The sequence below is a fragment of the Myxine glutinosa genome, chromosome 13, assembly GCF_964187855.1.
Source record: "Myxine glutinosa chromosome 13, kmMyxGlut1.1, whole genome shotgun sequence".
Taxonomy (NCBI): Eukaryota; Metazoa; Chordata; class Myxini; order Myxiniformes; family Myxinidae; genus Myxine; species Myxine glutinosa.
In genome coordinates this window covers 18881251-18904729 of record NC_136273.1, presented here as the reverse complement: position 1 = coordinate 18904729, position 23479 = coordinate 18881251, and the positions used below count along the sequence as shown (strand labels likewise).

General features: G+C 45.8%; 2 protein-coding genes across 7 annotated transcripts in view; one reads left to right on the top strand and one right to left on the bottom strand.

Annotated features, from left to right (window-relative positions):
• LOC137410712 (paired amphipathic helix protein Sin3b-like) overlaps positions 1 to 16940 on the top strand; it is an 82068-nt gene extending 65128 nt beyond the window's left edge. For 5 of the 6 annotated variants that reach the window (XM_078767138.1, XM_078767141.1, XM_078767139.1 and 2 more), the window contains 10 exons: positions 5178 to 5416; positions 9772 to 9955; positions 10052 to 10391; positions 10503 to 10739; positions 10907 to 11079; positions 12175 to 12348; positions 14007 to 14099; positions 15656 to 15744; positions 16029 to 16218; positions 16366 to 16940. In XM_078767138.1, coding sequence (XP_078623264.1) covers positions 5178 to 5416; positions 9772 to 9955; positions 10052 to 10391; positions 10503 to 10739; positions 10907 to 11079; positions 12175 to 12348; positions 14007 to 14099; positions 15656 to 15744; positions 16029 to 16218; positions 16366 to 16596 — 1950 coding nt within the window. In that variant the 3' untranslated portion in view covers positions 16597 to 16940. The remainder of the gene's footprint in view (positions 1 to 5177; positions 5417 to 9771; positions 9956 to 10051; positions 10392 to 10502; positions 10740 to 10906; positions 11080 to 12174; positions 12349 to 14006; positions 14100 to 15655; positions 15745 to 16028; positions 16219 to 16365) is intronic. The other variant, XM_078767140.1, reaches the window with a different exon arrangement.
• CENATAC (centrosomal AT-AC splicing factor) overlaps positions 1 to 23479 on the bottom strand; it is a 480847-nt gene that overhangs the window by 118461 nt on the left and 338907 nt on the right. The gene's annotated exons all lie outside the window — the stretch shown is intronic.

Here is a 23479-nt window from a genome sequence, read left to right as displayed (position 1 = left end):
TCTGGAGTGTGGCTCGTACCGAGCGATAAAGTTATTGGAGCATGGAATGAAGGTATTGGAAAGGGTGTTGGAGAGGAGGATAAGGAAGAAAGTGAAGATCGACGAAATGCAGTTTGGATTCATGCCAGGAAGAGGAACGACAGACGCGCTTTTAATTGTGAGGCAGTTGCAGGAGAAGTACATGGAGAAGAGGAAGAAGTTGTTTCTTGGGTTTGTTGATCTGGAGAAAGCATTCGATAGGGTACCACGCAAAGTATTGACATGGGCATTGAGGAAGTTGGGAGTGGAGGAATGGTTGATCAGAGTAGTGATGGCAATGTACAAAAGAGCGCGCACAGCTGTAAGGACGAAGGACGGGAACAGTGGTGAGTTTGAGGTGAAGGAGGGAGTGCATCAGGGGTCGGTACTAAGTCCACTACTATTTGTAGCTGTGATGGAGGTGCTGGCTCAGAACGTAAAGGAGGGTTTACCGTGGGAGTTGTTGTATGCAGATGATCTGGTGGTGTTTGCGGAAAGAATGGATGGACTGAAGGAAAAGATGAACACGTGGAAGGAATGTATGGAGACAAAAGGTCTGAAGGTGAATATCGGAAAGACGAAGGTGATGGCAAGTGGTAAAGCATGTGGTGAGGTGGAAGGAACTGGGAAGTGGCCCTGTGCTGTGTGTAGGAAGGGTGTCGGAGTGAACTCCATTCAATGTACAATGTGCGCTGAGTGGGTTCATCAAAAATGTAATGGTCTGAGAGGGTCATTAACCAGTGTGGCAGCTACATTCAAATGTAAGGTGTGCACAGAGGGAGCTGCAGATGGAGGAAATGTTGAGTTGGATCTTGGAGATGGCGTGAAGCTGGAAGGTGTGAAAACATTTTGCTACCTCGGAGACATGCTGAATGGAGAAGGTGGATCAGACTCAGCGACGGTTGCTCGAGTGAGATGTGCATGGAAGAAGTTTCGGGAACTGAGTGGCGTGCTGACGAGGAGGGGAGTGTCGTTGAAGCTGAAGGGAAAGGTGTATGCTGCATGTGTGAGAAGTGTTATGATTTATGGGAGCGAGACATGGGTAATGAACGGAGAGCAGCAACGAAGGTTGGAAAGGGTGGAAATGCGAATGGTTCGACGGATGTGCGGAGTATCGTTGAGAGGAAGACAAATGATGAATTGCGAAAGATGATGGGAATAGAGCCTGTGATTGATGCTGTGAAGAGGAACAGGTTGAGATGGTTTGGTCATGTGTTGAGGAAGGATGAAAGTGACTGGTTGAGAAGAGTGATGGAAATGAATGTAGAAGGAAGCAGAGGACGGGGAAGACCGAGAAAGACTTAGCTAAAGATGGTGGAAGAAGAAATGCGGGCAAGGGGGTTAACAAGGAGAGATGCAGAAAATAGGGCAAAATGGAGAAGATTGTCATGGGGAACGCAAGGCTAACCCCCACTCTGGCAGGGAAAATGGCCTTTAAAATGCATGTTGTTGTTGTTGTTGCTTCTATGCTTTAATCAATTTGCTTTCATAAACGTATGAGTCGAGTGCAACATGTTCTTCTCATCACTACAATTTCGTGCTAATTTACTTGGTTGGCTTTAATGATAACATCAAAATAGAAAATCCTTTTTTCAAACTTTTTTTTTCCCCCACAAGTACCATTGCTTGTGTGGGTATGGGGAAATTTATCATAAAATATTGGGGCAATCCAAAGCCATATGTATATATATATACACACACACACAAGAGGCATTTTAAAGGCCATTTTCCTTGCAAGAGCGGGGGTTAGCCTTGCGGTCCCCATGACGATCTTCTCCATTTTGCCATATTTTCTGCATCTCCCCTTAACATTTTGAGAGGGTGCCCGCATCTCCCTGCATGTTGCCTGCATTTCTTCTTCCACCATCTTTAGCCAAGTCTTTCTCGGTCTTCCCCATCCTCTACTTCCTTCTACATTCATTTCCATTACTCTTCTCAACCAGTCACTTTCATCCTTCCTCAACACATGACCAAACCATCTCAAACTTTTTCTCTTCACAGCATCCATCACAGGCTCTATTCCCATCATCTTTCGCAATTCATCATTTGTCTTCCTCTCTCTCAACGATACTCCACACATCCACCGAACCATTCGCATTTCCACCCTTTCCAGCCTTCGTTGCTGCTCTACGTTCATTACCCATGTCTCGCTCCCATAAATCATAACACTTCTCACACATGCAGCATACACCTTTCCCTTCAGCTTCAACGACAGTCCCCTCCTCGTCAGCACGCCACTCAGTTCCCGAAACTTCTTCCATGCACATCTCGCTCTTGCAACCGTTGCCTAGTCTGATCCACCTTCTCCATTCAGCATGTCTCCGAGGTAGCAAAATGTTTTCACACCTTCCAGCTTCACGCCGTCTCCAAGATCCAACTCAACATTTCCTCCATCTGCAGCCCCCTCTGTGCACACCTTACATTTGAATGTAGCAGCCACACTGGTTAATGACCCTCTCAAACCACTACATTTTTGATGAACCCACTCAGCGCATATTGTACATTGAATGGAATTCACTCCGACGCCCTTCCTGCACACAGCACACGGCCACTTCCCAGTTCTTTCCACCTCACCACATGCTTTACCACTTGCCATCACCTTCGTTTTTCCGATATTCACCTTCAGACCTTTTGTCTCAATACATTCTTTAAACTTGTTCATCTTCTCCTTCAGGCTATCCATACTTTCTGCAATCAACACCAGATCATCTGTATACAACAACTCACACGGTAAACCCTCCGTTACGTTCCGAGCCAGCACCTCCATCACAGCTACAAATAGTAGTGGACTTAGTACCGACCCCTGATGCACTCCCACCTTCACCTCAAACTCACCACTGTTCCCGTCCTTCGTCCTCACAGCTGTGCGCGCTCTTTTGTACATTGCCATCATTACTCTGATCAACCATTCCTCCACTCCTAACTTCCTCAATGCCCATGTCACTACTTCACGTGGAACCCTCTCGAATGCTTTCTCCAGATCAACAAACCCAAGAAACAACTTCTTCCTCTTCTCCATGTACGTCTCCTGCAACTGCCTCACAATAAAAAGCGCGTCTCGTTCCTCTTCCTGGAATATATTGTTGCGGATCTCGGAGTACGGCGCTCCCCTTACCGAGGGGGGGTCAATCCCCTCGTCTATTAAGCTGGCCGTCCGAGTCCTGGAGCTATGACGTCACTTTCGGTCAGCGCTGAATAGGGTGGTAGGCCAATTGCTCCTATTACCTAATTACCAGCGCCTTCCGGTAAGCGAGGAAATGAGCCCCGCCCGAGCCGCGGCTGTAATGGACACGCCGAGCGAAGCGAGCCATGACTCAGGCCGTTAAAGACTAGACCCGATTATAGCGGTTCCTATATCGTGCCACCGGTATTCAATTGTGAAAAGACTAAAGTGACCGGATGAGAGGAAATCCCAAAGAATAAGAAGGAACACAGAATTTATTATACAACAATGAAAGAGGAAACGAAAGGCAAGAATATACAAAAGAGGAAATAAAAGGACATAGGGCAACCTTATACACTCTTATATTATCACTCCCAGGACAGAACAAACACACTTACATGAAAAGGATGGAATGGCAGGGCTGGTGGGAAGGAAGAGAAGGGTCCGGGCAGGTGGTAGGTAGGCGTCGATGGTAGGCGGTGAGGTCCGGCTCCGACCTCGCGCTCCGGTCCACGCTCCGGGTGTTCACTCGTACCGCGACGAGCGGCCGGCAGCTTCGCGTGGCGTTTAACGTGAGCGTACAATTATATCGCAGGGGGGGGGGGGGGGGAAGACTGGGATGCGGCATACGTAATAAATTGACCCTTAGCCTTCGGCCAGTGGTGCGCCTCCAATGGTCCGTGACAACGGCAAGCAGGGACTCCTTCACCACTCTTGGGTCCTCCGCGTCTGCCGTCCTCTCCCGTATCACTCATCTCTAAGTAGTCCCACGCGGCCGCTTATATTGGCCGATCGCGTATTAAGCCGCTTGCCTTTTTGGATACGCCCATCAGTGAGCTGCCTCGGCCCTGATTGGTCATGAGGGCTCACCGGTCTGCCCCTTGATGGTGCGTTTGAGGGGCCACGCCTTATTCCTGGCGCTCCTCCCTTCTTCTCCAACTCTGCCACGTGGCTTATGGTGGCTTGCGGGATAGAAGACCACTTGCACTGATGTTGAAAGGAACTTTGGGGCCTACTCTTATTTAATTAATACAACGCAGATTCAACTATTGGAAACAGATCCTTACCTGAAACACATACTAATGAAATAACTAAAGAAGAGCCTATGGTGTCCTACGTGTTGCAATATGACCTAACTAGGGTGCGACCTTTGATCTTTACACAAAAATGGGAATATTTACAGGGGATTATTTATAAGGGATTATTACAAATATTTACAAAGTGGAGGGTTCTAAAAACCGCAACAATATATATATATATATATTCTGAATGTGTCTGACTCCATGAGCTTCTCCATCTGTGGAGCAGAATCATCGACAAACAACTGTGCTGGTAGGATAGCCGAGAGGTACGCACGCTCCCCTCTAAGCTATCTGGCCTGGGTGCAAATCCCAATCCCACTATATACTGTCATCCCGGTGTTTCACAGGCAGGGTGATTTATCATTTAATGTATTTTTTTTATTTTTTTTTGGAGGCTCCAGGCATGGACTGTGTAGCACTCATCGAGGCCAGGCCTTAAATAAAAGAGAAGAAAAGTGTATGATGAAAGGTGTATGATCTCTGTTTGCAAGAAAGAGATTAAAGCTAGCCATCGTTTGAGACAAAGTAAGACCAGAAGTCCTGACACGGAGAGTGTAAGATGGTTCCGGGCACCACTTTAACTCTCCTAAGTCAGGACGGTAGTATCACCCTGGGCGGTTGCTGTCTACAACCTAAGAAATAGTGTGTGCCGTCCTTTGGATGGACATTAAACTGGACGTCTGTCTGCCAGCATTTGTTTGTGGATGTCAAAGATCCCAACGTGTCCTTTTTGAAAATTAGGCGAGCTATTTATTTCCGGCACCCTAAACAAATTCCAAATTCCTGCTCTTACCTGCGGGGCACTCACTGCATCAGTGGCACATCCGCAACCCTGCAATAACTGATGCCAACCTGCAGTCATGTACTGCATATAAACAACGACGATCTCCAAAGAACTGTTTTGTGTTGTGCAGTTGGATGTAGTGCTGGAGACCAACCTTTCGACAATTCGAGTTCTGGAGAATGTGCAGAAGAAGCTCTCCAGACTCACACCTGAAGAGCAATCTCATTTGCACCTGGATGACTGCCTTGGAGGAACATCAGAAGTTATTCATTGCAAAGCACTGCAGCGCATTTACGGTGATAAAGCAGCCGAGGTCATTGCTGGTCTAAAGCAGAACCCAGCAAACAGCATCCCAGTTGTGCTCAAACGGTAAGATGTTTCCTTTTTTCTGAAACGAACTGTCTCAGCTTTATTGTCTATTTTTAAATACTTACAGGTGTGTGAATGGATGTGTTTTGTACTTGGTTGAAAGTACGTGAGCATCTTTTCTGAAAAAGGGCACTCGCATTACCTCCGGGCCAAAACCGAAATTTCACACAAAGTAAATCCATGGGATTGATCATGCATTTTGTTTTCTAAAATTGTTGGGGCCCATGGGACGCCCGTTCATAAATATCTGTCAGAGGGACGGCACAAACATTGATGAATCACCCTGCCTGCGAAACACCGGATGACCGGCATGAGGTTCCGCTCTGGATCGGGATTCAAACCCTGGCTGTACAGCTGAGAGGTGAGTGTGCATAACTGAAGGCCATCTCGTCAGCTCAACACACCACTCAACTCAACGTACACCTCTTTATCATTCAATATACACCCGCAACAACCCATCCCCACAACACATGAAAACACACCACACACTCAGCACATCAACCACACCACACACTCAGCACATCAACCGCACCACGCACTCAACTCACCATAACTCCAACCCATCATTTTCACACCCTTTCTTTATTTCATTTTCACACCAGTGAAATAAATTAAAGTTTTTGTGCGTAATTTCGGTTTTAGCCAGACACGTACCGCATACGTTTGAGTCTTACGTACATCTTGCATCTTGCACACCTTGCACAGCATACATCTTGGCTCTTACACGTACATCTTACACACCCAGCTTACACAATGTTTGAGCATGCTGGAGTCTCCGACAATCGCCGACGCGGCGCAATGTATTCCCCAATTAAACTTCAGCTTTTAGTAGATTCCGGCCACATCATCGTACCCCCTGCAGTATCTTTTTTAATTGTTGTAGCTTCTGTGAACTTTGAAGCCCAGAAAGGTACAATGAAAGGTCAGTGTTGTTGCATGAGCTGAACCTGTGTTAACTTAAGTATTCAGAAAACATTCAGAAACAACGAAATTGTGTGTGTGTGTGTGTGTGCGTTGTGTTTAAATTGTTGTACAATGCTGCACTATCTACAGTCAAGTGAAAAAGTAAGTACACCCCATGTAAAGTTTTGACTTTTTCAACATATTTCAACATACAGCTATTTATTTATTTATTTATTTTTGTATACTGAATCGAGGCTCGTGAAAGAGCTAACATTTACTTCACAAACAAATCAACCAGACAAACAAAACACACAAAAAGCGGGAGCGGAAAACAAGATGGGGAGAGAAGGTGAAGCACACAAACACAACATTTGAGAGCAGGGAGATGTGTGGAAGGGAGAGGGCTTGGGGGGAGGAGGCATGGGAAGGGGGGTGGGGGGGTGGAGGGAGAAGTATAAAACACAAGGACACCAATGACTTCCAGGACAGAAGTTGGTATTTCAAAAAAGTGGAATTGGGGTGAAATTAGCGGGGGTAGAAAAGATCAAGGTTTTGGATGGGGGAAGATAAGAGATGGTGGTGAACAGCTGTTTTAAAGACCTGGAGGGTGGAGTGGGATTGAAGAGTGAGGGAGTTTGTTCCAGAGGTGGGAGAAAAGAGGAATGAAGGAGTGAAGGTGAGCAGAGAGTCTTGATTTTGGCAGTTTGACCATAAGAGGGTTGCAGGCAGATCTTGTGCGACCTGTAGGAATATTTGCGGGACAGAGCCCAGAGAGAGCTGGGGGGGCAAGGCCAGAGAAGAGTCGGTAGAAGATGGAAAGACCACCAACCTGCCTGCGGTGAGTGAGTGAGAGGCCCTTGGAGTTAGCTTCATCGTGGGAGATTCCAATGATTTGGCCATTCAAAGGTAGAGCTATTTGGTAGAGCTATTTGGCCATTTGATCTTCATTTCAACAATATTGATAGATAAAGGTCATATAATATAACAAATATCATGAAACATTTACATTTAGTCATCCATTTTATAATTTAAATAAACATAAATGCAAATTTCGCATGTGGAAAAAGTAAGTACACCCCTACATTTATCACTACTTCAAATACCTAAAATTAGAATCAGGTGCACCAGTTCAGGTGCAAATGATTAGAACATCGTCAGAGAGGATCTTGGAGGAACCTGTCTTATTTAAAACTCAGACATTTCGTTTGGTTTGCTCTTTGTTGTTGAAGTGTGCAGCGTCACCATGCCCAGATCAAAAGAGCTCTCTGAGGCCTTCAGAAAGAAGGTTATAGATGCCTACGAGTCTGGGAAGGGATTTAAAAAGATCTCCAAACAATTTGAAATCAATCATTCGACTGTCTGGAAGATCATCTACAAGTCGACAAGATTCCAAACAACTGCCAACTTGTTCAGGCCAGGCCGCCCCAGCAAGTTCAGCCCGAGAGCAGAGCGGGAGATGCTGAAAGCAGTCTCTAAGAACCCCAGAATGTCATCACGGGACCTACAGGTAGCTCTTGCCACTGTTGATGTCAAAGTGCACGAGTCTACCATTAGAAAGAGGCTGCACAAATTTGATCTACATGGGAGGTGTGCTAGGAGGAAACCTTTGCTGTCCAGAAAGAACATCAGGGCAAGTCTAAAGTTTGCCAATGAACACCTCGGCAAAGACCAGCACTTCTGGAACAATGTGCTCTGGACAGATGAGTCAAAGGTAGAGCTATTTGGCCACAGTACCAGAAGACAGTTTTGGCGAAAACCAAAGACAGCATTTGACCACAAGAACCTGATACCAACTGCAAAGCAGTTGCATAAAGCCTGATATTATGGTTTGGGGCAGCTTTGCTGCATCAGGGCCTGGGCAGCTCACCATCATAGAATCCACTATGAATTCTTCATTGTACCAGAGGGTGCTTGAGGATAATGTGAGGCCATCTGTCGGAAAGTTGAAGCTCAACCGAAGGTGGACCTTGCAACATGACAATGACCCTAAACATACCAGTAAATCCACCAAGGAATGGCTGAAAAGAAAGAAATGGAGGGTTCTGGAATGGACAAGTCAAAGCCCGGATCTAAATCGCATCGAGATGTTGTGGGGGTATTGAAACGAGCTGTGCATGCAAAAAATGGCCTCTAAAGGTGGTTTTTGTGCATGCAAGAAACCCCTCAAACATCTTAATTTGTTGTTGAATAAATTATTGCAGTCAATTTTTCATTGTTTTTTGTTCAATTAGATCACCTTTATCTCTAGATACTATTTAAATGAAGATCAAATATTGATACGTCAAACATATGTTAAAAAGATTTAAAAACATTTAATGGGGTGTACTTACTTTTTCCACATGCGAAATTTGCATTTACCAGGGCATGCCCGTACGTGGGTGCCCGTTCCTTGCCAAAAAAAAAAAAAAACGCTACCCGTACGCTCTACCCCGCCCGTACGCCCGTACGCCCGTAAACAAAAAAAACAACGCTCTTCGCTTCCGCCCTTCGCTCTGACTGAATTGGGAGAAATAATGCGCATAAGAAATCGAGAAATTATTATTTTCTCCGGAAGAAATCGAATTACGAACCGTAATGGCGCACGCGCTCGGCTCGGCTCGCTCTCACATCGGCCACGCCTACGCAACAAAGCGTTCTGTGATTGGCTGCCGGAAGTGAAGTCTTCACTGTCCGGAAGGTCGCAAATCGCAGTTACGATGAATCGCAAATTAGTTTTAATTAGTTTTAAAACATAGTTTAACGGCAACATAGTTTTCCAACGTGAAATAAATGAATACGCTCTCAAATGTGCCGTCCGAGGCAGAGTCTGTTCGCCACGTTCGGCACACGTGATAGCTCGCTGCTCTCTGATTGGTTGAATCGTTTTTTGGACATAGCTCGGTAACTACTTCTCCGATTAATATGAAACCTTGAAAAGGCACATCCTCGGGTCCCCAGCAATATACCTGGCAAGTTTCAAGTATATCGGACCGGTAGTTGTCGAGAAACAGCGGTCACAGACAAACATACATACATACATACATACATACATACATACAAACATACACACAGAGATTACTGGAATTATAGATAGATGTTTATTTAAATTATACAATGGACTCCAAAATGTAAATGTTTCATGATATTTGTTGTATTATATCACCTTTATCTGTCAATATTGTTGAAATGAAGATCAAATAGCTGTATGTTGAAATATGTTGAAAAAGTCAAAACTTTACATGGGGTGTACTTACTTTTTCACGTGACTGTATGTGGCCAAAAATGCAAAGTTTTTGCGACTCACTCGGCAGCTGAGACGGTGTCCTTGAAAATCGTGTTTCTCCTCTTATCTGCTTCATTGGTGAATTCGGTGATACCTGCCTGTCTTGTGTACAACATGTATCTAAATGAGTGATCGAGCTTTTATCAACTTAGCTTAGATCATTCCTACATCACTTTTTTTTCGTGGGCAGTTTGAAAGCACGTGAAGAGGAATGGCGTGAAGCTCAGAAAGGGTTCAACAAGTTGTGGCGAGAGCAGAATGATCGTTTTTACCTCCGCTCGCTGGATCCATGCGGTCTGACGTTTCGCCAGCTCGATACCAAAGCGCTACGTTCCAAAAGTCTGCTGAACCAGATTGAAGAAGCTTATGATGAGGCAAATGTTTGGATTTATTTGACAATTATTTCCTTATCGGAATTTCTTCCTTATCATTTTATAATCTCGCGTCTTCTTTTTTTTCTTTTATTCTAGCGCCAAGAGCTGATGACAACAGGGCAAGTCCAGGCATTCAGCAGTCCCCACCTCTCCCTGGATTACCCAGACCACACTTTGCACACGGATGCCACTGCTCTGCTGCTTCACGACTTAGGCAGTCATACAGGTCCGGCCACGGCAGAGTTACAGCACACCCGTGATTTGCTGTTCGTTTTCCTCCCCACGTTACTATTTGCTCCACAACTTAACCCAGAGGACTTCCTTGAAGATAAAAGTTCAGGAAGTGAAGATGAAAGTGTTCCTAAAGAAAAGGAAAACCACTCACTGGGATCTCCTTGCGAGCAAAAAAATATGATCAGAAAAACCTTTGCACAAGGTATGTTGTTGCTGCCTAATGCTTGGTTATTTTTGTGTAGCTTCCGTGAAACTTGGTTGTCTAAACTAAACTCTGCTTTTGTAAACCAAGTTCTGCTTTTGTAATCCACAGCCTGCAATCCTGGAGCAGCTGACAGCGTGTACAGCCTTTTCTTTGCAAACTCGACGTGGTACATCTTTTTGCGGTTGCATCAGATCCTCTGTACTCGACTGCTGTACATCCGTGAACACGCGCCTGAAAGTGTGCCAGTCAAAAAGCAGGCGTCGCCTGCTCAAAGTGGCAACGCTCAGGCAGAAACCGCCATCTCCCCTGCAGACACAACAGAGGAAAAGGTCGACACGGACCCGGGTAAGAGAAAGTACAAACCAATGAGTTTGTTACTTCACTTTGTGTGGTAAAGTTAGAATTGTTTTCTACTTCCTTGATTGTGTTGCAGTGCCTGATGAAGATTGGCATCTACATGTAGGTGCCAATTTATTCATTGTACATGCATGCATGTTGTTTTTTGTTTCTAGAAAAAGAGGCAAAGGGTGGCTGTGGTTATGCAGCCTTCCTGGCACTGACCCGGCGGTTACTTGATGGAGAGATGGAGCCGTCGGAGTACGAGGATGCTCTGCGGGACTTGCTGACGATTCACGGCTTTGTGGCTTACACCATGGACCGTCTAGTGCACCACGCCTGCCGACAGGTATCGGATTTCAGTCGTGCTCTTCATGTGTGGATGTTCCGCGGCACGCTTGGAAAGGCGCTCTACTCCTACGTATCGTATATGATATTTGCCTTTTTGTGCAAATGCCGTTGCAGCTTTTTCAATGAATGTTTGGAACAGTTGCACTGAGTTAATCATACTTGGTTCTTGTTTAATAGGAACGTGTAACTTTCTCCATTATATCCTACACATTCTTTTGTATGTGCACAGTCAAGGCTCATGAAAGAGCTAGATAGAACACTGAATGGACCAGGATGCCACAGAATAAAAGGAAGAGTCGAGAGAGAGAGAGAGAGAGAGAGAGAGAGAGATGGGGTAGGGGGCAACACCAACAGCAGGGTTGAAGGACAAAATAGAGGGAGACTTGGACAACCAATGGTTTTGGGGAGGAATGAAGGGTAGGGATGGATGTATGGGGTGGACAAGATGGATACAGAAGCAAATTGTCAGGAAGGAAAAAACTGGACATTTGGAAGGAGGTGAGCTTGGGGACAGGAGTTACATGGGATAAGAAAAGATCATGGTTTTCGATTGACGATCTGAGACGGTGGTGAACAATTGTCTAGACTATCTGGAGGGAAGAATGAGATTTAAAACGAGAAGCTGATTCCACAGGTAGAAAAAAAGATGAATAAATGAGTGTACATTAGCAGTGATCCTGGATTTGGGTAGTTTCATTGGAAGGGGGTTGATCGTGGACTGTGTGAGCTCTGCAGATACCTGGAGGGGGAGGAGGGGAGTACGGAAAGAGCAGAGGGTGCAAGACCAGAAATGAGGTGGTGGAAGACAGAGAGACCACCAACCTGTCTGTGATAGTGAAGCGATAGACACATAGACTCAGCTTCTTGTTCTCCTTTCAAGAGGACTGTTAAAACAGGCATCTCGAAGAGTCAACGGACACAGATTATTGGCTTCAACGGTACGGTGTTATTCTATCGCAGCAAGAACCGCTAAAGCTCAAGGTTGTGCTCCTCCTTCTTTCTGTGACACACAGACGGACGCGTCTCCTTTTAATAATTGATGAATTTGTAAAAAGCACCATGATAATACAATGATCGTGTTTTGTGTTTGCAGCTTCAGCAATTGGTGTGTGACGAGGCCTGCATGTCACTGGTGAAGCTGCACAGAGAAGCGCGTGCTCGAGGTGCAGGCGGTGGTCTGTGCGTATCGCATGCTGTACGTGCTCCACTGGAGGCCTGTTACCACCGCCAGGCTGAGCAAATTGTAGCAGACGACAACTGCTTCAAGGTAAATTTCTGGGTGCTGCACGCTCACATGCATAACACTTAATTGTTGCTGTACCTTTTGCGAAGAGGAAGAATACAGTTGAAGTGTCTTTCATTGTTTCAGCTCATGATGAGTGCGACGGTTAGGGTGCTGGCTTGGGATTCTAGGGTCCTGAGTTCAAATCTCGGTCGATCGTTGAATTAACACCAAATGGGGTGTTGACTCGGCCTGTCATCCTTCCGAGGTCGGCGAAATGATTACCAGCTTACTGGGATGAATGAGCCATTCGAGTATCCTGCGTAGGAGTGATGCCTCGACCAGGATTGTGCCCAATAGCCAAGAAACTGCTTCAGCAGCCATATGCATCTGATGATGCGGGAGTGGACGTCCTCATCATTTAATAACTTTAATGCAATTTTTTTGTATACATATAGTCGAGGCTCGAGAAAGAACTAGAATTTGTACACTGAACGGATCAAGATGCAACAGAAAAAGATGAACAGCAGAGAGAGAGGGGGGTGGGGGAGAAACACAAACGGCAGAGCTGAAGCCCAAGACAGAGGGGCGTGGACAAACAATATATGGGGGGTAGGAGAGGATGAATGGGGTGGACAAGATGGATAAAGAAGGAAACTCTCAGGAAGGAAAACTGAAAATTTGGAAGGAGGAGGGATTGGGGTGGGATGAAAGGGGGGAGTTAAGGAGGGTAGAAAATAATGTTTTTGGATTGGGGCCAATCTGAAATGGTGGCGAGCAGCTCTTGAAGACCTGGAGGGAAGAATGTGGAAGTTTGTTCATCGTTAATATCTCCAAATGTCTGTTGTGTTAAATGTGTACGAGTCCCTCCACGAACCTCAGCCACGTCGAAGGAAAAACAAACTTGTAATGAAACAGTAATCTCGATTGAGCCATTTTGTACTCTTGTGTGGAGAGAATAACATGTGATAGTGAAATTACATGGTACTGTACTGTGATTTGTACATGCATATTGTTATTGCATGCACTGAAAGCAAAAAACAGGATTAAGCAATTCTTCACATTGTCTGTCCAACGTCCGTCCTTCTATATACAAACGTCAGTTTATAATCGATGAACAACTTGTTTAAATTGAATGTTATATTTTGGACATTAATCAGAAAATGAACCTGCACTTTAACGTATTTGGCTCTGAATTTGTCCCGATTACGCATGCGCAGAGAGGAGTGACATTATTTTTTTACTCTGTCTGTCCACCTGGCAGTCAAACCAAATTTTAAGTCATTCTAAACAGGAAACTTACTGTTTTTAAGGACATCATAAAGGACACAAGCAGCAGGCATGAATAACTAATGTAACGTGTTAAATGAGGTGCTGTAAAAGACGTTATATCAACGACGGTACAACAGAAAAAGAAATTCTACAATCTTTAAAATCTTTATTTTGTTTAAATTGTATTATATACTTGAACACTGGAGAACACAAATTACCTTTTAGCACTTTCATAAATCTATTTAATAGTACTTGGACAAAATATTACGGCTTTTTACGTCGTCACGACCAATCAAATTTGCTGCTTGCAAATTTTGCCCATGTCCTCGTTTCTCAAGTCCGCAAGGTAATCTGTTCCATCAACACTAGTTGACAATTTTATTCATAGAGGACTACTGTCATTTTTATTATGATGTCATTTTGTGCTCTAGGTCATGTTTATCCAGAGTGGAGAACATGTTGTTATGACTATGGAGTTGCTGGATTCTGAGGAGGAGTCAACAGAAGACACATTTGAAATTGAAGTACGTAGAGAAGTGTATTTTCATTGACAAGTGCTTCAAGAGCATGGCAATGTGCTTGGTAACAACATTCCCAAAACTGAAAGTCCAACCTCGGATTATTTGTTCTTAAAAGCAAACGATCAGCAAATCCTGTGGCAGAAGGTCGTCGTTTCTTACGCACGAGCTTCCGTTTCATAACTTGATAAGAAATCTTGAATTCCCCTTACCCTTTAACATATTGAACTGAAACGTGTTGCATGACTTTATTATGATAAGTTACAGAAACAGTAACTTATTCTGTAGCTTTGCAAACCTAAAACAATTTGTCCTACTTTTTTGTTACAAATGTGATTTTTTTGTTACGGTACCGTGATAATCTGTGAACTGCTGAAGGGATTTCGACCAAACTTGGCACAAATATGGACTGATTCAAATATTAACCATTTCAACTTTTGGGTTCAACAGGTCATGTGACCTTTGAAAATCATTTTGCAGATCATAACTCAAATTGGAAGCTTCTGATGTTTTCTGACTTCTATTTATCTCTTATTTCCCTCACGTGACCTTTAAATTTTCATGTGACCTTTAAATTTTCATGTGACCTTTAATTGAGACAAAACACAACATTAGGTTGACATCCAATGCAGGCGGAGGCATATCCATCGACGCATTTGCATCAATTTTATTTTCTCGATTTTTCGCCGAAACCCTTCCTGAACACACCCCAAGTGCAACGACCAATTTTCACCTCATTGCAGCTGTTCAGGATTGCATAAAAACCAAACAAACATAGTCACGTCTCAAATTGTACGTACAGTGAATTTAGAATCATTGGAATCTCACACGATGAAGCTGATTGTGAGGGCCTTTCAATCACTCACCACAGGCAGGTAGGTGATCTTTCTGTCTTCTAACGACTTCTCTCCGGCCTTGCTCCCCCAGCTCTCTCTGGGCTCTGTCCCCCAAATATTCCTGCAGGTCGCACAAGATCTGCCTGCAACCCTCTTATGGTTAAATTGCCAAAATCAAGACTCTCTGCTCACCTTCACTCTTTCATTCCTCTTTACTCCCGCCTCTGGAACAAACTCCCTCACTCTCTTCAATCCCACTGCTCCCTCCAGGTCTTTAAAACAGCTTTTCACCACCATCTCTTGTCTTCCCCTATCCAAAACCTTGATCTTTTCTACCCCCATTAATTCACCCCAGATCCACTTTTTTGAAATTTCGACTTCTTTCCTGGAAGTCCTAGCAGTGTCCATGTGTTGTATACGTCTCCCACCCCCCACCCCTTCCCATGCCTCCTCCCCCCAAGCCCTCTCCCTCCCACAGATCTCCCGATGTCCCTGCTCTCAAATGTTGTACTTGTGTGCTTCCGTCTCTCTCCCCATCTTGTCTCCCGCTCCATTTATTATATGTTCTTTTTATGTGTCCGTTTGTTTTTTTTCTGATCAATGTTAGCTCTTGCACGAGCCTCAATCTTGTATCCCAAAAAAAAAAAAAAGTGCTGTACAGTAGTATGAAAAAATCAAAGCAAATTTTATTTTTAGACAAAAACCTTAAACATATTTCTTTTTCAGAACTGGTCAAACTATGTGGAGCATTACACGAATTCTGAAGATGTCGGTGTAGAAATCCATCTCTCACAGAAACCTATTTTCTTACGTCGGTAAGTTTTACCACCTCACCATTTTGGATCTGCATTGCTTCTCACAACGACAATATTTGCTCAAAAGTGCTGTTTACATCTTATATTCTCACCAGCAGCAAAAGCGGTAATCGGAGGAAAGGTGGCGTCAAAACTTTCGCTGGTTTTTGTTTTGTTTATTTTGCGTGTAAAGAGCACTAGATCCTCTCCCCAAAAAAATCGATCAATCTGTAGAAAATAAATAAATAAATATACACAGTTGTCTCTGCTGTTCGCTTTTTCATTTTTCTCTCTTAATTGTGCAGAAACCTTCAACGGCAGCAAACGATGGAAAATATGATTGCACAATGGTATCGATCAAAACAACGCAAGAGTGAGCTCAACATCGTAGAAGACTTGGAATACCGCTTTCGCTTCAACTCTTTTCAGCTGCAGTTCGTGGCAAACTCCGAGGATTACTTTTACAGGCGCGGTTCCCTCCATCGAGCGAGGCAGGTACGTGCGATTGCCGTTTTATCTACACACAGCTAGCTCAGTTTGCGTCGCATCACGGGGATGGGGGTTAAGTGTTCGAGGTAGAGGGAGATCAGTTTATTTTGGGGTGATCATTGGAGAAACGACGTGTTTTTGGATGTTTGACAGCATCGGTTTGGAGCAAAACGACTGCAGGCCTGGCATTGTTGGTTGGCAGAACGAGCACGGAAAGGTGGTCTTTTAAAAGAGCAGGACCGTGCTACACGCATGTGGTTTATGGGTCTCAACCAAGAGAGCAGCACTATTATGGTGGTATGTCTGCAGATCATGGCGAACGGTCGTTCTGTGAACGTGTATCGTTCAGCAATGTGCACATCAAGTCTACCCGACTCGCCTTGAATACACTCCACTGCTCCTATGGTGCTCGTTTGTCGTCACATAGGGGCTATTTACCCCGTGGAAGTCGCTTTTACCTGTTATAAAACTATATGGTATTCTTAGAGTACGTACCCTGCGCAGTCTTGAGAAGGACTCGGTGTGAGCCAACGCTTCTGTTTTTTTTCCTTTTTTCTGGGCATTAGGCTTTGTTTAATTCACCATGTAAGTTGAGGGGGTGGGCATCACCCAAGTGATATGCGCTGTTATCAAATGGTTATGTAACACCTGGTAAAGTTTCAATTTCCTCTGTTGAGCGGTTTTCGATGTACGCTCTTAATAAAATGCAGATACGTACGTATACGACCGATTGCTTAGCCCCACTCTTCGCTTTGCGCAGGAAAATAACCAATTTGAAGATTCTGTCGTGTTCACTTTAATAATTTGAACTATACAGTACAATTTCATTGAGATAGTCTTTGAGATTAATTCCTATAAAATATCCCATCATAGCAACATTCATAATCAAAATCAAATACTTTGTCTTTAACGAGTCTACAGTAAATTCCTGGCAGCTCGTTTTTTATTTATCTAGATCATGTTTATAAGGAATTGATGGGCATATTATTAAATTTTGGAAGTGTGATGCTTGAGATAACATAGTCACTTATGTGGCCTGCTTTGAAGTTGAGGATTCATTCATTCATTCCATGTGCAAACTGTGGCTGCCTGTTTGTTTCTTTACTGGGAGTGTGGCTGTGCTGCTGATACAGTGGCCCCGATAGGTTGGGGTAGCAATATGTAATTGTTGAGGTTTTGTTCAAGGTGCCGGCAATAGCTCGCCTACTCTTTGCGAAAGACTCCGTGGGATCTTTAACGTCCACCAGCTAATTCTGGAAAACGGAATACCTAGTTTAACGGTCACCTGAGGGACGGCACACACATGGATGCCTTGCCCTGCCTGCCAGACAGACACCAGGATGACAGTTTATAGCAGGGCCGTGCTTCTAACCCAGCCTAGCTGCCTCAGAGGCGACTGAGCGTACCTCAAGGCCATCCTGCCAGCAATTGAAAATACCCTAGCATATGTTCATTCTGAAGTCACCATGTTACCAATGGTCACCATGCCAGTTCAATTGTCACCATGCCAGTTGGCTGGGTTTGGGTACCTCTCTCACCAGCCATGGCTCCTCAGCAAAGGACTTCTGCGACTCACTGGACTGACACAATCTGTCAATTTCCTGACCTGGATCTCAGTCAACGGAGCATCTTCTCTTCTGGACTTGGTTATGACTAACTTCCCTGAAAATGTCTGCTGCTCTTCTTCTGCTCCAATCGGCTCATCTGATCATGTGCTTGTTAAATTGAACATCTCTTTAACAAATCAAGCAAATCCAACGGAAGGAAATCTTATTTCCTTTCACAAAGCCCGAAACAAGTGTGTGTCCACCCTCAGGAGAGCCAGGAAACAATATCTCTCCGTTCTCAAGACCGAACTCTCTTATCTGTCTCCCTCTTCCAAATCCTGGTGGCGTCTGGTCAAATCTGTTTCTGGTGTTTGTTCCCCCTCCATCCTCCCTTACCTCAAACGGCTACACAGCTGACTCCGCACGTGAAAAAGCTGAATGCCTCAACTCTGTGTTTGCCTCTAAATCTTGTGTCCCAAACCCATCCCTCTCTGTACCCACCATACCCAGTCGTACCCAGCTGCTCCTGGACTCTGTGTCCTTTCCTCCTGACAAGGTGGAAAAGTTTGTCAACCCTCGACTCTGATTCTGCAACTGGACCTGACGGCATCAGCCCACGGGTCCGAAAATCCTGTTCTTCTGCTCTTTCACTCCCTCTCTCTGTTCTCTTCACCCTCTCTTTTGCTCAAGGTCATCTGCCATCTGCTTGGAAATCAGCGAACATCACCGCTTTACACAAAAAATGTGCAAAAACAGATCCTTGCAACTTCAGACCAATCAGCCTTCTCCCAATTATCAGCAAAGTCATGGAATCCATCATTCCTTCGGATATGAAATCTTTCCTCTTCTCCAATGGCTTGATCTCTGATCATCAATTTGGTTTCAGACCAGGTCGCTCTACTCTGGACATGCTGCTTCTGCTGTCTCAACAATGGATGGAGGTCCTCAATGCCAAACAGGAAATTAGAGCTGTCTCCCTTGACATATCACGTGCCTTTGCTGCGGTCTGGCACCCCGCTCTGCTCACCAAACTCTCCTCCTTTGGTATCCATGGAAATCTCCACGCATGGCTGGCGGACTTCCTCTCTAGTCGCAGTCAACGTGTGGCCCTAAATGGGTTTCTCTCATCTCCTCTTCCTGTCCAGGCTGGAGTTCCTTAAGGCAGTGTTCTGGGCCCTGTGCTTTTTCTGGGCTTCATCAATGATCTCTCTGACTCTCTTGAAAATCCTCTCTATATCTTTGCTGATGACTCCACTCTCTGCCACTCCATTCCTCATCCCGCAGATCGGCAGTCTGCAGCCTCCTCACTCTCTGCAGACCTGGACAAAATCACAGACTGGGCAAACAAGTGGAACATGTCTTTCACTCCTGACAAATCCCACACTCTTACGATGTCTCTCCAAAAAGACCGACTGGACAACCCTCCCATCCATTTTCTGAATAATCCTCTCCAAGAAGTTCTGTCACTCAAGCTTTTGGGTCTCACTATCTGCCATGATCTTTCCTGGGAAAACCACATTTCCAAACTGGCCTCCAAAGCCAGTCGCCAACTGGGCGTCTTCCGTCGTGCAAAGTCCTTCCTTGGCACACCTGAGCTCCTCACCACATACAAGGCTTTCATCCGCAGCTCAATGGAGTACTGCTCTCCCCTCTGGGCTTTTGCTCCTGCCTCACACCTAGCTCGTCTTCACGCTGTTGAAACCAAAGTGTTCAGAATCATTGAAATCTCCCGCGATGAAGCTATCTCCGAGGGCCTTTCACTTACTCACCGTAGGCAGGTTGGTGGTCTTTCCGTCTTCGACCGACTCCTCTCCGGCCTTGCTCCCCCAGCTCTCTCTGGGCTCTGTCCCCCAAATATTCCTACAGGTCGCACAAGATCTGCCCGCAACCCTCTTATGGTTAAATTGCCAAAATCAAGACTCTCTGCTCATCTTCACTCCTTCATTCCTCTTTTCTCCTGCCCCTGGAACAAACTCCCTCACTCTCTTCAATCCCACTCCTCCCTCCAGGTCTTTAAAACAGCTGTTCACCACCATCTCGAATCTTCCCCCATCCAAAACCTTGATCTTTTCTACCCCCGCTAATTTCACCCCAAATCTACTTTTTGAAATACCAACTTCTTTCCTGGAAGTCCTTGGTGTCCTTGTGTTTTATACTTCTCCCACCCCCCTCCCCCTTGCCACGCCTCCTCCCCCCAAGCCCTCTCCCTCCCACACATCTCCCGATGTCCCTGCTCTTAAATGTTGTGTTTGTGTGCTTCCCCTTCTCTCCCCATCTTGTCTACCGCTCCCTCTTTTTCTATATTGTTGCGGATCTCAGCGCCGGCCTTTCCCCTTTACCAAGGGGGGATTAGTCCCCTTGTCTTTGACGAGCCGACGGGACCCGGGACCTATGACGTCCTTCCCGGACAGCGCGAAATAGTGTCGTAGGACTAATCACTAATACCTATTTACTCTCGCTGCCCAGAAACGAGGAAAGAAGCCCAGCACGAATCACGGGTGTTGGTGGATACGCCGAGCGGTAGCGAACCCGTGACCCGAGCCGTTATCAATGACTAGACCCCAATCCAAACGGTTCTTACTCGTGCCACGCTTACCCAATGATGGAAATCACAGAAACGGTCGAATTAGGAGAAAAGGAATAACAAGATTTATTTACACGATGTACAATGATCAGAAGAAGAAGACACAGTGCAGTCCTTAAGCAGTCTTATACTTAATAACCCAGACAAACGGGCCCGTCTCACACACAGACACTCACACGGGGATTGCAGACCAGGTCAGCACATCCAGGGATGGCGTCCGGGCAGCTCTCCCTCCGGTCCCCAGCTCGCACCGCGAAGTGGATGAAATAGTCGAGACGGCAGGAGCTCTCCGCGTGTCGTTGGCGCGCACGGGATAACACGGGGCGAACGGTAGGGCTGGGCTCTGGCGGTTAATCACTCGCAAGATGCATATGTAATAAGCGAATAGGCGCTAACAATGCGCTTCTCAATTCCTTCAAGTCCTCCGACAAATCCTCTCGATACTGTCGTGTGCACGCGAGTCCTCTTAAGTCCTCCAGCCAGTCCTCATCAGTCCTGTTCAAGGGCTTTTTGCGAAGGCTTATATAGCCCTGCCCAGCGAACCTTCCAGCACTTGCTAGACGCCTCTTACCACGCCCCATCACGCCATGCCCTTCAGTGCCCTGGTTGGCTGGTAGCCCTTACCGTCATCGCCTCTGACGTGCTCCTTCATGCCGCCACACCCCGACCCCGCGCTCCTCCCTCTTTTCAGGCCTACCTCATGTCATTTGACTAGTTTGTGCGAACAAAGGGCAGCTAATGCTTCTGGCAGCCAAAGCGTAACACACGGAGGGATCAGCCAAAATGGGGCGCGGGATCGAGTTTGCCCATAGATGGAATTGGAGGATGGCCGCAAAATGAAAGGACCTAAGCTCATTTCTTTACACAACGCAGATGTTACTAGGGAAATGGCCTACTCTTACACATACTATGACATAACTAATACTCTAAGTGGGCCTACGTGTTGCTTATGGACTAACTATGGGGGGCAAACCTTTAACCTTTAATGATGTCATATGTACAAATCTCAAAACCGTATCACTGCCCCCCTCCTTCGCCAGGCTCGTCCCCGAGCTAACCCACACAAGTGAGAACGACCGGTTTTGAGCAAGGTTCAGGACTAGTTTTTAAATTACGTGTGACACTTAGATGTGGTTTCCCTCTACATTTAATCTATCACCCTGTGTGTGACAGTTTTACAACACTAGATATGTCCCACCTACTGCGTTGTGTACTAACTAACAGACTCACAACCACAGCTAACCGAACGGAAAGAATTCTCAAACTATACACAAAGCCGGTGGGGAGCATGTTATTTACAAGACTAATCTAATTATTTAAATTTCTATAACCCAGGTCCTGTTCTTTTGTGGGAAAGAAAATTTGGGAGGAGAGAAACACAATGCACTGCACCAATACACCATAATACAAGAATGCACAAAAATGCACCAAAATGCACAATCACATTTCAAAATAAATGTTGGCTTTTGCTGCTGGGCTGCTGCTTCTTGTGTCTTCCTGCTTTGTCTTCGGTGTGCCATAATAAAACTTGAAGTCTTCTTTCCTGACACACCAAAGGATAAAATGCACAAACCGTGTCCGTTGTTATTTATCAGCAGGGCCAATCTTAGATGGTCCGTCTGCGTGACATTGACGCCACTTAGAATCAGTGGTCCGCAGGGCAAGATAACGTTTGCAGCAAATGTCTGCTCAGCCAAGATGCCAGGCCACAGAACGTGTGGTCCATTAGGTGTATTGGTGCAGCAACAGTTAGCAGGAGTACAGCACAAGGGTAGCAACGTGCCGCAGCACAGTTCATGGTTCCTGCACACTCCCCTCAACAACACAAAAATGGGTCCATGGGTGGGGAGGAAAGACAAAGCAGAGAGTTAGTGGAGGAAAGGGCGCAAAGGTACACATCAACACGAGGCAATGCAACATGAGGGGCGCGGGAGAGCGGGCAGAGAAAGCACGTCCCTCGCCGTTCGTAACCCCCCATGTCAGCCTACACTACCCTTGCCCCTCCCTGTATTTACACTTTACAAATTCGTCTCTACGTCTTGTCTCTTCTATCCCCCCTCTACACCAAATTCGTCAGCCAATCCCTCCCAAGAAGGAAGAGATGGAATACACACATTGTCAAACCACGTCATGATGCGTCTCACCATCCAAATCGTCTGCAAAATCCGGTGTGGAGTTCCGTCTCCTTGGTGAGTGGATGTGGGTGGTGCGAAGAGACTTCTCATCCTAGCTATACTCTAATAACATTAACTCAGTTACACTACCTAGGGTTTTGCCCTGCCAATTGGCATCTTTAAACTATGTGGTTCTAAAAACCAATTCCCATTGACCCACCCTGTGGTACCCTCCACTTTTGGGTCTCACTCCCCAATTTTTCACTACTGTGCCTTCGCACAATTTCGGGGCTGGGTCGTGTGGCTCTACCAGCAGGTCTACCTACCTGCGCACCTCCGCCACTGAAGTCGCCACCCAAGCTTACCATGCTCCTTACAACTACCCTAAATCGGGGAAGGCCCCTCCTGGCTCTCTCACCCCTTTGATGCCCTCTCTGGCATTGGGCTACTCGGGTCCTTCCCTAGGATCCTCGGGCCCCACTGAACACTAATCTGAACTCTAACTGGCTCCCAGAGCCTACCTGCGGCCTCACCTGGCCGACAGACTACCAGTGGCGGAGTGCCCCAATAACTATACTCACCAACAGGCCTACATGCCCAGCCATTTCCACAGACTCATGCACCCATCTAAGCAATACCTTGCTACTACCTGCACCACAGGTGTCAATATCCAAACAATTTACCTAACCCCTCTACCTAACTTTAAACTACCCTCCCCGGGTATTCCTGAAGGGGTCCATCTCCCCCCATCCACTCCTTCGCACCATGCACTCCACACAACTCATTCCACACCACTTACTCCCACCAAGCATTCCACACCAGATATTCCCCACTTGCACACCATGCAAGTCCATTCACTCAACACAATGACACTTGTCTTCAATACTCCACTTATACACTTTTGCACACACACAGCATCATCTAACTAACTACTTTCCTCTAAAACTCGTGCTTTCCCGTCTTCCCTTACACTAAGCACTTCCCTCGTCATTAACATCCATCTAATCTGACTACGTCCCCTC